General features: G+C 41.4%; 1 protein-coding gene and 1 long non-coding RNA gene across 2 annotated transcripts in view; both read right to left on the bottom strand.

Annotated features, from left to right (window-relative positions):
- Positions 1-5,309: 5,309 nt before the first annotated feature.
- Positions 5,310-16,733, bottom strand: part of LOC115156115 (uncharacterized) — a 23,162-nt gene continuing 11,738 nt past the window's right edge. The window contains exons 3-9 of the mRNA XM_029703432.1: positions 11,724-11,775; positions 11,321-11,510; positions 11,169-11,205; positions 10,647-10,891; positions 5,994-10,458; positions 5,789-5,867; positions 5,310-5,509 (exon numbers count right to left, since the gene is read on the bottom strand). Of these exons, the coding sequence (XP_029559292.1) occupies positions 5,355-5,509; positions 5,789-5,867; positions 5,994-10,458; positions 10,647-10,891; positions 11,169-11,205; positions 11,321-11,510; positions 11,724-11,775 (5,223 nt within the window). The 3' untranslated portion in view covers positions 5,310-5,354. The remainder of the gene's footprint in view (positions 5,510-5,788; positions 5,868-5,993; positions 10,459-10,646; positions 10,892-11,168; positions 11,206-11,320; positions 11,511-11,723; positions 11,776-16,733) is intronic.
- Positions 15,146-15,627, bottom strand: LOC115156128 (uncharacterized). The gene is made up of 2 exons (XR_003868185.1): positions 15,532-15,627; positions 15,146-15,297 (listed from the first exon to the last, which is right to left on the bottom strand). It is a non-coding gene; the product is annotated as an uncharacterized LOC115156128 (long non-coding RNA).

Here is a 16,733-nt window from a genome sequence, read left to right on the forward strand (position 1 = left end):
CACTTGGTGAGGGAAAGGATAGAGGACGAAAGAGGAAAGATACAGCAAAAATAAGCAACACCGTCACCAAAGCGCACAACAAAAGGTAAAGCAAAACACTTACAGTAAAACAAAGGAGTATAAAAAATATAAAACACATTTAATCAAACACACAGTTCAGAAATAAAGTCATTATACAAAGTCGACAAAAGTCACTCCAAAAAGTGTTTATCCCACCAAAGAAACAGCAGTCTAGTAGAGAGGATACAAAAGCAGCGTGGCGCCATCTACTGGCTTGGATGTCTACACTACAGCAGGCCGCCCAGGTTGTTCTCGGCTGTCTCCTTGTCCTTCTTGGGGGCCTCTTGTGGGTTGTACTTGTTTTGATAGTCCTGGAGAATGGTGATCATGACGTGATGGCCAAAATGCAAGGCTTCTTCCATTGGAAAGATAATGAGCAGTTGTGACTGACTGGGGTTGGACTGGCCTACAAAGGTATTCGTTTTGGGAACTAACACGACTCTTCAGGTGTGAAAATGCTATAGGGTACAGTTCAAATAAATCCCTCATGGTCGACCATAAGTGTTCTTTTGAGTGGGAGTGCATTGTAGACTCTCACTCAAGTATATGATACAGTCTCTCATCCACCCACACTTACCTACCCACCCAAAACACACACACAGATAAGACAGACAAAATAACTAAAAACTAATATATTGCCATCACTAAGTAGAACTGAAAGGAATACTGCTAAGAATGCAGTTGTAGTGCATTGTTAGTCTTGACAGTTCTTATTACCCCATTATAATGTCTAAGCAGGGGATATTGCCAGCCTCGTTAGCCAATGTTTTCTATTTTAAGGAGCACCCAGTCATGTTTGAGGAGCTACCAGTATCGATTACAGACCAAATACTATGGTTGGATTCTGGCAGTTGGTTTTTAAAGAGTTGATTGGCTAAATAAAGGTAGAGATGAATATATTGGGTGTAACACTATGGCACTAGCATAGAAATAGAGTGATGGAATACAATTTGAGCTTATTCTCTTTTGGTCCATTCACAATACATTTACTTGAAGTTCCCATGCTTTAACAGACTACGTGTGCGTTTTATGGGAGGGAAAGCAGTCTAAATTGAGGGCCTTGCTGTATTGCAAAGTTATTAGTCTGCAGTAACCTTCTCTAATCTAATCTGACAATTAACCACTAGAGGGTGATGAAACATTACTCAAGGGATAGTGACATTGCCTGGAGTAAATTGTCTCGTGTTTTTCCAATTGGGTGTTGGTGGTGGTATTGTGGGTAGAGCTCAAAAGCTTCAAAGACATAATTATGTGAACCTCCGTTTGGACTGGAATTAGATGCTTTATATATCAACTGTACTGGAGCTAATGAAAATAGTGAATTAAAAACAAAAACAGTAAACAGTGCTGGGGAATCAAAAGCATAAAAACCCTTGCTTCACATTCACAACAAACCAGTAAAAACAAACCAATTAATACATTTCTCAATTAATGACAATATGGAGTTATCACCAGTTTAGAAATGTTTTACTTTGGGAAGAACAGTTGTGAAGAATAAAATATCTGATGCATTTTGATAGGCTGCACAATGCTTTCCAATGCAGAGACACAACTGCCCAGAACAGAATATAAAGGAGCTCCACATCACAGTAGAACACCAATCAGAACAGAATGAAGCAGGGCAAAACTCAGCATAGACCTAAGTTGCATAGAGCAGAACTGAACACAGAAGAATAGAGTAGAGCACGGCATTTAGCAGATCAGTTGCACATAACTCGGGAGCAGAACAGAACTAGCTAGACCAGAAAATAACATATACGAAATGAGATAGCAGTAGAGCAGAGAGGTCCGGGAGGACCACATGAAACACTCACCTACACCTCTTAACCATCACTGGGCTGCATTCAGCAGGGCACAACATTGTGAAACTTTCAGGTAGGATATATTGTGTAGAACAAATATGCCACTCTGACATGTAGAATAAGAAATCATGTCAGCTCTGTTCCTACAGAAAATGGCTCTGCTCAATATACCAATGTTGTCATGATGTCTTTAAATAATCTTTCCACATCTTTGATCAAATTAACACAGTGGTGTTGTGCTCACATCTTCACGTCTAGATACATGTTGGTGCAAGACGAGGGGATGTTGTATAAAATACCAGTCAGATTTGGATCGAACCGTTCTGGATGAAACAGCACTGAGTAATACTGCAGTGAATCTCACACCCAATTCCATCTCTGAGATTTTTGCTGTGGATAAAGCCCCCACTGTGTGTCTCTTTTCTGCTATCTCCTGAATCTTCACCCCCAATCCCCATCTAAAAAAAAAGACTTCAAATCAATGAGAGATTGAGAGAGGTAGTGACTGAGAGAGGTAGTGACTGCTTCTCAAAGAGAGTGAGAGTGCACATGGTGTGGTACAGCCTGAGGGCACCACTCGGGAGGCTGAAGCACAAGCATACAGACCAAGCTCACACAGGTCAACCACAATGCATTCTGGGGGTCTCTTCTGATTAGTTCCATTTACTCTGATCTCAGGGGTGAAAGGGTGCTCTGCATTCCACACAAGACCCATCCCAAATCACTCACCCCTTCACCTCTCCGTTACCAGCTCAGGTTGAACTGTGACCTGAAGAGTCAAGCCTAGTCACAGAAATGTTTTCAAACTTTTTTATGGCATAGAAATGACCCGGTATTTACTTGGAAATTATATGGTAAAATGGTAATTACATAATAATAACCAAAAAGTTGACTTTAAATTACTGATCGTTACAAACTGTTTAGGATTTATTAAAACTGGTAGCTACCGTTTTAGTACCAACCAGATACGTAGTTACCAATTGTGTTGAAAGTAAGTAACAGAAAGGACCTATTGATACCACATAATGTTCTAGTAAATGAATACCAGGTGAATACCAGTGCAAACAATATCGTAACATAAAGTGCCATCACAAAATCTTCTGTTAGCCAAGAAAACTAAGAAAGGCTGAACAACTTAGTTTCAGTGGAGTTAATTTGAGTTAAAACCTTTTCAACTCTGAACGGTTGTTTTGGACCCGGTATCGAGTACGGCGAGTTTGGGGAGGAGCTACAGCCCTCGTCTTTAAAAAGATATGTAACTCAAATCTTATTGCTGGCAATGTCATAAGAATCTCCCACCCCCCACCACCTACCCCCATAAAGGCTATAAATCACGCGCTATGGTCATATTCAAGGAGTTTGCAATGTAGGTCAAGTCACAAAGTGCAGACATTTAGTATGCATGGAAAGGGTACACCCTGATGGTCATTGCATTTCCTTCTCCATCCACATTACCTTGTATGCCTCCTTCACATGCACCGTTGATCTATTTCACTTGTTTACAATAGGAAAAGTGAATAGGGAAATAAGTTTGAAGTTTCCTCACCAGTCTGTGTCTTATTTCAAAACCCTCGCCCCTCCAGAAACCTCTTTCTCAATGCTAAGGATCCGGATCTTGTTCTGCCAGACTACAGTTTGCAATAGCACATGGGGACAAGGATTGCACTTTTTGGAGAAATGTCCTCTGGTCTGATGAAACAAAAATAGAACTGTTTGGCCATAATGACCATCGTTATGTTTGGAGGAAAAAGGGGGAGGCTTGCAAGCCGAAGAACACCATCCCAACCTTGAAGCACAGGGGTGGCAGCATCATGTTGTGGGAGTGCTTTGCTGCAGGAGGGACTGGTGCACTTCACAAAATAGATGGCATCATGAGGGGGGGAAATTATGTTGATATCCTCATATTGGTAGGGGGCAGTATTTTCACGTTCGGATGAAATACATGCCCATATTAAACTGCCTCCTACTCAAACTCAGAAGCTAGGATATGCATATTATTAGTAGATTTGGATAGAAAGCACTCTGAAGTTTCTAAAACTGTTTGAATTATGTCTGTGAGTTTAACAGAACTCATATGGCAGGCAAAAACCTGACGAAAAAATCCTACCAGGAAGTGGAAATCTGATGGATGGACTCTTTTCAAGTCATTTCCTATCAAACACTCAGTGACTCAGTAATCATTGTGCACTTCCTAAGGCTTCCACTAGATGTCAACAGTCTTTAGAAAGTTGTTTGAGGCGTCTATGATGAACAGAGACCGAACAAGAAAGCTGGGAAGTTGGTGACCCAGGGAAGGACACCTAGGAATCTGGCACTCTGATTTTTCACTGGCTATTGTCAAACTCAGTCCCGGTGACGGGATCGGGTTGTCATAAGAAGTTTTTTAAATTGAAGCAACATCTCAAGACATCAATCAGGAAGTTAAAGCTTGGTCACAAGTGGGTATTCCAAATGGACAATGACCCCAAGCATACTTTCAAAGTTGTGGCAAAATGACTTAAGGACAACAAAGTCAAGGTATTGGAGTGGCCATCACAAAGCCCTGACCTCAATCCTATAGAAAATCTGTGGGCAGAACTGAAAAAGCATGTGCGAGCAAGGAGGCCTACAAACCTGACTCAGTTACACCAGCTCTGTCAGGAGGAATGGGCCAAAATGCAGTCAATTTATTGTGAGAAGCTTGTGGAAGGCTACCCAAAACATTTAACCCAAGTTAAACAATTTAAAGGCAATGCTACCAAATACTAATTGAGTGTATGTAAACTTCTGACTCACTGGGAACGTGTTGAAAGAAATAAAAGCTGATATAAATCATTTTCTTGTCACCACGTCCACAGAAGTTGGCGCCTCTCCCCGGTTGGGCGGTGCTCGGTGGTCGTCGTCGCCGGCCTACTAGCTGCCACCGATCTAGGTTTCTGTGTCTTTTGGTTATGTCTGTTTAGGTCTGCACCTGTTTTGTGTTAGTCAATTAGTGGGGTATTTAATTTGTCTGTTTCGTTTGGGGATTTGTGTGGGATTGTTTGTGTGTCATGCCTTTTGGGCACGTAGGGGTATATTGCATTTTCCTATTTACACTGCGTGTTTTAGGCATTAGGGTTGCCGGGCTGCGTCCTGTCCTTTAGTAATTTTTGGAGCTGTTCTCTACTATTCTCTCTCTCTCTACTATTATTCTGACATTTCACATTCTTAAAATAAAGTGGTGATCCTAACTAACCTAAGACAGGGAATTTTTACTAGGATTAAATGTCAGGAATTGTGAAAAACTGAGTTTAACTGTATTTGGCTAAGGTGTATGTAAACATCAGACTTCAACTGTACCTAGAAGTGTACACTATTCTTATGTTTTTTTTAATGTATCTTAAATGTAAAAGTAATATAGTCAACTATACAACTTCTACACGTTATATCATCCAATAATATATAATGAAAAACACTCAACATGAGGAATTAATGCAATTATGTTTATTTAAAATATTTATTTTGAAATATAGATTAGGTGGTCTTCCTTTTATAGCAGGAAGTAAAGGGGCTGGACAAGGCTTTGCCTATAGCTGAAAACATCCTGGAAATGAGCGAACGCTTCCTTGGTTTCTTCTTGGTGGAGCATACACTCTCTGTTTGGCAGGAGTCTTGATCATTGACAATTGCTGGGGGGAAAAAATGTAAACATAACATTTTCTTTAACTGACCCTAGTTAGTCTGAAGAATTAGTATTGCATTATTATTATTTAAATTGTAATATTCTACATAATTTACAAATGTAGGGCGGCAGGTAGCAGTCATGTGATATCCATAGATAAGGGCCTAATGAACGTATTTCAATTGACTGATTTCCTTATATGAACTGTAACTCAGTAAAATCTTTTAAATTGTTGCATGTTGCGTTTATATTTTTGTTCAGTACACATTTGAGTGTATTGACTTACCTGTTTCACTGACGGCAGGGGTCTGGTTCTGGGAAGGTGTTGGAGTGCAGTGGTTCTTCTTGTTGACCTTCTTTGTACACTGGGTAACAAACAGTCATTTGTACAGTAGGAGAAATTCCACACAAAAGGTATCAGTGTTTACCATCATACTGTACGTATTTAATAAAAATAATCTTTATAATTTGTATTTTGATGACATATGTACCTTTAGGTTGAGTCCACAGAGAGCGCTGAATCTTCCTCTCTTCTTTTCCTTTTTACCAGTTGTTGGAAGACTAGAATTACCTACCTCGTCATTGCCAAGTGCATTGTGTGATGGCAACTGGGTCATGGAGGGAGGTGAAGAGTTAGCCTCATTGCATTTAGTTAGTAGTTCCCTAGTTAATGATTTGACCAGGGCATCGTCAAATGCATAATCCGTTGACTTCATTGCAACCTGGAGCATCTTCTCTGACCCGAATTCTTGAAGAAGCCCCTTGTAGACAGCCTTGAAAATCTTTTTGATTTTCAGATTCTGGGGGTAGGCTTGAGTTGGTTCAAGGCCTGAGGTGCCACAGAACTCAGACAGAATCCTCTTTGTGAGAACTCTTGATGTTTCACCAATGTCAGAGGATTCCAGTAATGTGATAGGGGTAGGGATCATTGACAGCAATCTAACAATCAGTAAAAGTACCAAAGAGGTGTAGTCATTGCTAGTGGAGTCAAATGATGTATATGTATCAGAGTCCATGGCTGATGGAGTTGATGGATGCACAGAGACACTAGACATCTCCAGATCTTTGTTGTCCATCTTGGATTCCACCTCTCCTAAAACTTGAATATCCACAGTTCCACCGTTGTGTGTGCTGCTGCCAGACAGAGAGGGTCCAGGCAATGATTTGGCACTAGACTGACGGCTAGTGGTCATAAGAGCCGGTCTGTCAGAGTCAAGTGTTCCAGCATCAGTTGGGGACAACCCATTGATTATGTTCATCAACTCTGATAATTCTTCTGATGAATTGGAGGCCACAGAACAGGTATCCATGACCTGATTGACCATTATATTGGTGAAAAGGCTCTTTGTGTCAGAGTAAACCTGTGAGGAACTAATGGAGATGGCAGAACAGCTCGGGATAAGCCGACTTGTGTCCTGCAGAGAACCATCAGAGATGATAGTTTGGCAGAAATCTGATCCTTGTGATGGTGGAGGAAGCCAGGGGACAATCTGCTGTAGCAGACGTTTTATTGACTCCTTAGCAAAGGAGTACACAAGGTCAGATGGAAACTCCCTGGATTCTTCAGAAGCATTCAATCCTGTCTTCAGCTTCAAAAGAATAGAGTCAGACACGCTCTTGCCAGCTGGCACAAAAAGAGCCTGGGGGGTGTTGTGACTTTTTATGAGCTCATAAACTTTGTCAGTGAGCTCATGTGAGAAGTTCTGAAGACCATCCCTGGGGCTGAGTCTCGCAAGTCTTCTTGTCAAAGAAGTGACATCATCTGCAGTGGCTATGTGTTCTGTATCTTCTCTTGGAATGACCTCCATAACAGTGTCAACTATGGCAGAGATGGTTTGCCTTGTGTAATTTGTTGACCCTTGTGAATGAGTTGAGGAGTCACTCATATCAATGACCGAACTCCTAATGATAGGACAATAGCTTTCAACAGGCCACTCATTGGGGACTGGAGTGCCTGGAAGAGAATTTGTAAAATCACTCTGGGACCCTCTGGTCATGGCAGAGGTGATGGACAGGGAGGACTTTGAGGAGGATGGCCGATGTATCTCGTGTCCATCAGTTCTCACCATGTCAACATCCTCCAACATGGAGCCCACAATGGAACGAGTCAAGAGGCCTTTCTCTGAGGTGCTCATCCTCTCTGACATAGACACTCTCCTCTGGATTGTCATCAGAGTCTGACTAATTAAGGCTTTGGAATAATTTACCATGCTGGCCTGGCTGCCTTCATGTTCACTGTAAGTCATTTGTGTAGAAGTAGCTGTTCTGCATATGGATTCGACATGTTTGGGGGCCTCAACCACATTGTCTAGGAGGACCGGTTGTTGCTGGGCAAAAAAATCCTTGACCTTGGTGAACACATTGTTGAACAGGTTAACAGTGCCTGGCCAAATTATCTTTCCTTTCACATTGGCCCCATTGTGAACACTGACAGGAAGGGTTGAAGCTGACAGGGATCTCTCTAACTGGCCAGACACTGAAGCATCAGACATTTTAGTCATCTGGGTGAAGCTATTAAGGTCTTTAGTGATATTTATGACGATGTTGGATGCTGCAGAATTGGTGTGCAGAGAAGAGGTGAATAAAGATGGAGTTCCACTCTTCTGAAGGATTTTGACATCTCTATCGTCACCATCATTACTGGACTCTGCACAAATGTCTGCACTTCTACCATCAAGGCTGGCATTTACAATGCCAATCAACCCTGATTGAAGGATCCCACCAGCCATATGTGAGGCTTTAGTTTGAAACTCCTCAGTACATAGTTTGTCAAAGGCTGTGGATTTAAGACTTCTAGAGGATGCTTCCTCTTCATCATTGTTGATCTCACCATGCAAATTGTCCTGTGTATTGACAGCATAGTCATCAACAGATAAATATGATTTGGAGGCGGCAAGGACGTCAATCTGAGAAACAACGGCATCCAAAAACTTGGACAGGTCTTCTGTATCTCCTTTTAGGCTAGAGAGGCATTCCTCCATTGATTCCTCAGAGTGATACACAGTGAGGATCTGACTAATGACCTCCTTGGTACAGGTTTGAAAGTCCGCTTGGATTTCAAGAGAATCACTATTACAAGTCACCTGAGAATCTAAACTTTCACTGGAAGCCTGTTTGAGAGTCTCATCATGTATTGGTGTAACACCATCGATGACCTTTACAGAGTCTTGGCAGGGAGTGAGAAACCGCCTCAGCATTTGTCGAAATCTATGATATATAATACGAGCAGCAGAAAGGGTGCTCCCTTTTGAAATTCTGAGAATTTCAGATTCATGTGTCTGCATGGACTGAACAATAGTATCCACATCTGTTACAAAAGTGTCCAGTAATGTAGATGCTTCAGAGTCTCCCTGTAAGCTGGTTGTAAAGGGGTTGACAGATCTCAGAGCTTCACTCACTGCCTTTCTAGCCTTTGTCTGGAAAGACATACTGGAGAGTTTCTTCATATTTATAACTGGAAGACTCTGGGTAGATTCACTGTTGGTGGTGCTGTCCTGCAGACCAAGTGGAAAAGTGAGATCGGAGAGACATTGTTCACTGTCTAACAACTCAGATGGTGAAGCAGAACAAGAACTGGTGAAGTCATTCAAGTCAGACATGATGCCATCCACAAATAGAGTGGCCTCCAGAGACTCTTCAGAATCACACTCTCCAGCAGAAGATGACAACTTCTCCATCACCTCAGTCTTATACAAGACTAGAACCTGGCTGGCAATCGCTTTTGTGGTGTCAAGGAGGACTTGGTCTTGCAAATACTTTTTGAGAGCCAAGAGAGGTTTTGGGGTCTCACTTTGTCCTTTTTGTTCATTCATGGATGAGGGGGTTATTAAAAGTGGTTTACAAGAAATGGAGTCCGATGTGTCAGCCTCACCATTACTGGAATGACCGACGTCCAGGTACAAAGTTGGAACCATTGTGAAAGAATCTTTTGTGCTCTCCACAAATGTACTTGAGAGATACCCTTTTTCTGGACAGGTAAAAAGCCTCTTCAGCGTATTTTTCGTGTTGTAGTAACAACCAACAGTGTAAGACCAGATCTTACTCTGATGGTTTTCAAGAAGGATCTGCTCACTCTGTGCAGGAGAGCAGGATGCCCTGATAGCCTGGGTAAGATTGTCCATGTCTGAAACAAAGGTACTTACCAACTCAGAGGCCTCATGGTCGATCATAAGGTCTCCGATCTCACCTATCCTAGGAATTGGACTAGATGATGTAGTGCCAGAACAACATGATGTACAACCCCTGAATCTTTTAACGATCTCCCGGATCGATTCGGTGGCCTTGGTCTGAAACTCCTCAGTGAGTAGTCTGTCCATACTTTGTGTTGACAGATGAAGACTAGATTTGGCACCTTTGATATTGAGGTTGCTCTCTCCTTGTTTTAGCATCTCCTCAGAACTTTTACACGATTCAAGCATCTTCATATGGTCAGCAACAACACAAAGCAGTTCCCTCTTGTCGGGTTCATTTTCCTCCTTATTGCTGAAGTTCAAAACAGTGCCACAGAGTGCTGTCATGACCTGTCCTGTTAAATGTGTCATATCCACCTCAACACCATCCTCTCTGAAAACAACACTCTGCTCAACACTCTGCCCATTAATGAACATCTGAAGTATGTTGGAAACGCCAGACACCATCTCCTCAACCACCTTGGTGCTGGAGACACCACCACTGGCAAAAATGACAGGGGACATTCGCCCAGAGATTGGAGTTTGAATGGCCACAGAGATTATGGAATTGACCTTCTTTGACACTTCTCCAACAATAACCCGGGATAGACTTTGAGTGTCTACCTGGCCCTCTCTTTGGATACAGAGGACATTGTTCAGCGACTCTTTGAAGGAATCCTGGACACTAGTGAGGAGACTGTCCTCAGTGATCCCAAAAAAGTCACTGAGTGGCTCAGATGATATAGACTCACCATCTCCCTGAGTCTTTGGCAACACTGTCTGAGACCTTTGAGAATACAAAGCAAACAATACAGCATTCCATATTCGATAGTAGACACTGTAGTCACATTAATGCATAATTCAGTAATCAGTCATTAAGAGTAAACTGTTATACAGATAACAAAACATATTTTCACAATATGGGTTATGAATAGTTAGGTGAAACCGGTTTTCTTTAGGAATGACTGAACATACCCATTACGAGAGGAGCTTGATTTGGCCGCGCAAGACCTTGAGGATTTTCTGCTGCCACTCTTGCGAACCTTCAGGTTTGTGCTAGAAGATGTCTCTAATTCTGTCAGAGACTTGCCGGATACTGGAGACACATGGCTGTATATCCGTACAAAACGGAAAATTGCAGGGATGATGACCTCCAGGATGGCCTCAGATACAAACCGCACAATCTCCAGGCACATCTCTGCAAGCAGTGCCCTCATCACCTGTAGGACCGAAAACAGTGTAAGTAGATTACTCATAGCCGGGCTCTGAAACCAAGCTCCTCGAAGAGATACCAACAATCTCACATATGTTCATGAGAATCATGAAAGTGGCATATATTGGAAAGCATGAAAAGCAGTAGGCTTCTAAAAAGCTCTTTGAATGTAACTGTTTGTGATAATGTGGATGATACTGTAGACAGATAAATGGCTTGTATCTAATTTTCTTGAAACATCTATTAATATATCTATGAATAATTTTCAAGGTTAAGGGACTTACAGGGTCCATCCTGCCAATGCTTAACTGCCTCCATTGCCTATAGGAGATAATTAGATGTTTTTAGCACCAAAAAGCACACCAACACACATACAATTTATAAAATCCTCCAGATGACATTGTATTCAAATACTACAATAGAAGTTTGGACATACTCCTCAGTAAGTTTTTCCAGAAACCGGATGATAATCGGGTTGAAAGCATCCGGATTGATTGGCGGGAGGTCAAGAGCCCTGGTCTGACAGGCCCTGGAGACACACTCGCTTAGGATCTTTTCATTAGATTGTCCCTGGTGAAATGTCCGCTGAATTGCCATCCTAGAGAATTCCACAGATGTAGAGGGACCTGTGTCCAAAGCAGCATTCACCAAGGTAAAGAAGTCAGAAAACATATAACCTTCTGAGGTTAGCCAACTTTGTGTACTTTGTGAAGTTAAGTACCCAAGAAAGGATAACATGTGCACTCTGCTATTAGTCCTCTGCTCAATAGATGCCCATACTAAATCACATTTACATGCAAAAGGATTACATTCAGTGAAATTAGAGTTTCATTTATGACCTGCATCTGTATCAGTGATCTGCTCCACTTTGTTTCTCTTGGTCCTCTTGGTCTAAAAAGACAATACAGTCAATGATATACACGTAGATACTGTATGAAGCCATTCCAATACAGCCCTTTGAGTAGAGCAAGGGTAAGATTGATTGTAGGGCTGTCCCCGACAAAAAAAAACTTTGTCGACCGAGAGTCATCCTGTTCTAATGTTAAAATGTATTTTTCCATATCAGACACACCCTATGTGTTTGAATACAATCACTTACATAGGCACTGAGCTTGTCTGATGCTTTAAGCACACTGTTTGATTAAATAATTAAGACACACAAATGACTCAAGAAAGAGCCCGATGGTGACACTGTATTAAAATAAATGACAGCGAGTGCCTGTGTGACAGGCGCACGTTGTCTCGCTCTCCTCCCTACTGCAGTGAAAAGGCACCGCATAACAGCAAGTGTTTATTCTGCTGTCCATGCTGAAGATGCAAGATCATTTCAGCCATTTCGTTTCTTCCTCGTTTCTGAATGAAAAGTTCTGTTACCGAAATCCCTAACTTGTTTACAAAAAGCATTACCTATTTCCTCAGCCTTGCTCTCTTTATGTGAAACATGTAAGCATCGCATGCATGTGACAATTAGGGCCTGACCTATAGCCTATCATAATCAAATCAATAAATTGGTTATAACAAACTCCGAACACAGTAATATCGACAGCAAAATGGATGCGGAGGATGTGAAAAATAAACGCCAAACGGGTGAATGTTTACTGGTTGCTTAGGAGGGAAAGGGAAATTCAGATCTGTGGAAGACATTTGACTTAGTTGTGGAAACTACTGGTGGTCAAGAACAAGGAGGGTATAGGAGCAAGCGCTGACAGAGTATTATGTGTGCCAAACATTTGCTGTTAGATTACAATATTGTTTTTTCTGACCATTTGGAACAGTGTAAACAACACTAAATAAATTCTAAGCAATACCAGTCTGTTCTAACGACAAAAAAATTGTAAAGCCTTTATTACAGCATAGCAAAGATTAAAAACAGCCAAATCTGTGAAATTGCTTAATTCAACATTTTGCCGGTGCATGAGGCTTGGTGCTCACAGAATCAGTAGGCTATTAAACAAATACTCAAACAGGCAACAGAAGCTATATCTGTCTTATATCTGTGTGTATGTATATATATATGTGTGTATATACCAGTCAAAAGTTTGGACACACCTACTCATTCAAGGGTTTTTCTTTATTTTTACTATTTTCTACATTGTAGAATAGTAGTGAAGACATCAAAACTATGAAATAACACATATGGAATCATGTAGGTACTAAAAAAGTGTTAAACAAATCAAAATATATTTTATATTTGAGATTCTTCAAAGCCTTGACAGCAGCTTTGTACACTCTTGGAATTCTCTCAACCAGCTTCACCTGGAATGCTTTTCCAACAGTCTTGAAGGACTTGCCACCTATGCTGAGAACTTGTTGGCTGCTTTTCCTTCACTCTGCGGTCCAATTCATCCCAAAACATCTCAATTGGGTTGAGGTTGGGTGATTGTGGATGTCAGGTCATCTGATGCAGCACTCCATCACTCGCCTTCTTGGTCAAATAGCCCTTACACAGCCTAGAGGTGTGTTGGGTAATTGTCCTGTTGAAAAATAAATTATAGTCCCACTAAGCGCAAACCAGATGGGATGGCGTATCACTGCAGGATACTATAATAGCCATGCTGGTTAAGTGTGCCTTGAATTCTAAACAAATCACAGACAGTGTCACCAGCAAAGCACCCCCACACCATCACACCTCCTCGATGCTTCATGGTGGGAACCACATATGCGGAGATCATTTGTTCACCTACTCTCACAAAGACATTCTTGGAACCAAAAATCTCAGATTTGGACTCATCAGACCAAAGGACAGATTTCCACGGGTCTAATGTCCATTGCTCGTGTTTCTTGGCCCATGCAAGTCTCTTCTTATTGGTGTCCTTTAGTAGTGCTTTCTTCGCAGCAATTTGACCATGAAGGCCTGATTCACGCAGTCTCCTCTGAACAGTTGATGTTGAGATGTGTCTGTTACTTGAACTCTGTGAAGCATTTATTTAGGCTGCAATGTGAGGTGCAGTTAACTCTAATGAACGTATCCTCTGCAGCCGAGGTAACTCTGGGTCTTCCTTTCCTGTGGCGGTCCTCATGAGAGCCAGTTTCATCATAGCGCTTGATGGTTTTTGCGACTTGATGTTTTTTTGCACTTGATGAAACGTTCAAAGTTCTTGACATTTTCCGGATTGACTGACCTTCATGTCTTATAGTAGTGACGGACTGTTGTTTCTCTTTGCTTATTTGAGCTGTTCTTGCCATAATATGGACTTGGCCTTTTACCAAATAGGGCTATCTTCTGTATACCAACCCTACCTTGTCACAACACAACTGGTTGGCTCAAACGCATTAAGAAGGAAAGAACTTCCTTTACTTAACTTTTAACAAGGCACAACCTGTTAATTAATGAAATGCATCCCAGGTGACTACCACATGAGGCTGGTGAGAGAATGCCAAGAGTGTGCAAAGCTGTCATCAAGGCAAAGAGTGACTACTTTGAAGAATCTCAAATATAAAGTAGATTTTGATTTGTTTAAACACTTTTTTGGTACCTACATGATTCCATATGTGTTATTTCATAGTTTTGATGTCTTCACTACTATTCTACAATGTAGAAAATAGTAAAAATAAAGAAAAACCCTTTTGACTGGTAATATATATATGGATGATTTCCAAAGCCAGGCACATTTAACAATTAGGCTATTGATTATAGACCTAATTAAGTTGTGTTTTCTTCTCTCCTCAATCTTCTTAGACAATTAGGCTAAGGCAAGGGCTGTTTCCCCCGTCTCTGCTGCTGCTGCTGCCTCTGCAGCATTGTTCTCAATCCCAATATGCTGGTTAACTTTGCTGAAGATTATGTTTCAGAACCACGGACAGGCGACCGTATCCAACGCGGGAGAAAGCACATTGTTATAAAATAATATTTGATTGATTAGTGTTGCACCATTATTTTTACATAATATAACCATATACAATTCAGTATCACGTCTTAGCGTGATGGACTGTGCCATCACTGTGGCCTCGGTAATGGATTAGTCAACTGTGACAGGCGCGAATCAGACAGGTGTCCATGTGCACCATGAAGAAAAAAAAACGTTTGCGACCTGCTCGACTTAAGAAATCCCAGTCAACCAATAGCCTATCGACCAAACAATCGACCAGTCGACCAAATGGGGTCAGCCCTAGATTTACTATTAGGAGATAAAAGGGTATTGTATGGGCAATTTACCTTCCTCAGAACAACATGCTGTAGGGTTCAAGTTTATAGACATGAAAGATATCTCAAATATCCACATCTCTGCTCAATCTATTCCCTTACCTGACTTTATTTCTCTTCACGGCATCCTGCTCCATCTGAGGCAGGGGATCCTTCTTCACCTCTTCCTCATCTTCATCATTCTGATTATCAACAAAATCTCTCGCAGCTGCATCAGTATCAGTGCTCTGTTCAACTGTGGACCTGTTGGCACCGGTCCTCCTCTTTGTCTAAAAAGACAATACAGTCAGTGACATACTGTATGTTGCCGGTTGCTATACAGGCCCTTTGAGAAGAGCTAGGGTAAACGATTGGTGATTGAATATTATTATGGAAGTCTGTTGTAAGGACAATTTACCCTCCAACCTCACAACAGCATGTGTGTATGGCATATTGGACAGGTTTGGAGTGTGGACAGGTAAGACCCCAGATTTCCCTTTTCTCTCCTCAATCTATTGTCTCACCTTAACTTTTCTCCTTGTCACAGCCTTCAGCTCGATCTGAGGCAGGGGATCCTTCACTTCACTATCTTCTGGATAGTTTAAACTCAGGATATCTTTTCTTCATTTTCTGGACTTGGACCTGCCAAACTTTGATGATCATGTGGATCATCTTCGTTTAAACTCTGATTGGAACAAATTAGACCATTTTTTAAATGCTCAGATATGGCCAATATACCACAGCTAAGAGCTGTTCTTACGCACGACACAACGCAGAGTTATTATAAACTGGTTACCAACTTAATTAGAAGAGTAAAAAATAAATGTTTTGTCATACCCGTGGTATACGCTCTGATATACCACAGCTTTCAGCCAATCAGCATTCAGGGCTCGAACCACCCAGTTTATAGTGGCCAATATACTATGGCTAAGCGCTGTTCTTAGGCAAACTGCTTGGATACAGCCCTTAGCTGTGGTATATTGGCCATATACAACAAACACTGAGGTGCCATATTGCTAATAAAACTGGTTACCAACATAATAGAACAGTAACAAGTCTTTTTGCATCATAACCGTGGTATATTGTCGTATATACACATGGCTGAAATGCTGTTTCAGCCAATAAGCATCCAGGACCCAAACTGCCTGGTTTATAATTACACAATAAGGCACGAGGGGGCTTGGTGTAAATACACAATTATACCAACAGGCTCCTGAACAGCTTCAATCGCCAGCCATAAAACTGCTAAATAACTAACAAAATGACTACACAGTACAGGTTTTCGCTATAATACACATAGATCCTATTGCCTGATATCAAGATTCGTAATTAATGCGTTATGGAGTCACCTATTATTATAATATTTAGGTAAAATTATGATAAGTAGCCTACTGCTGTTATCTTTGCAAGGATCATTTTATTTATAACAAGTCCCATAGGTTATTATAATGCATACTTTTTTTTTTACAATATTTAAAATGATTATATTAGCGGGACATTAACGCTGGCCCACACCGCCACCCAGCTGCCACTACTTGCGGGATGTCCTGTATACCCTGTGGTCCCTGCCGCTGCATTTAAAAAAAAGACGGTGCATCGGTTCCTACACCACTGCATAAGCCTTCTCTGTTAACCATTCATAGGCTTACCTTATTATCCTTATTATCCTCCATGGTTAAAGTCTATGGCTGGAGCGTATGTTCTCATCACGTAAAACTTAACCAAG

Source organism: Salmo trutta, chromosome 20, assembly GCF_901001165.1.
Source record: "Salmo trutta chromosome 20, fSalTru1.1, whole genome shotgun sequence".
In the NCBI taxonomy this organism is placed as follows: Eukaryota; Metazoa; Chordata; class Actinopteri; order Salmoniformes; family Salmonidae; genus Salmo; species Salmo trutta.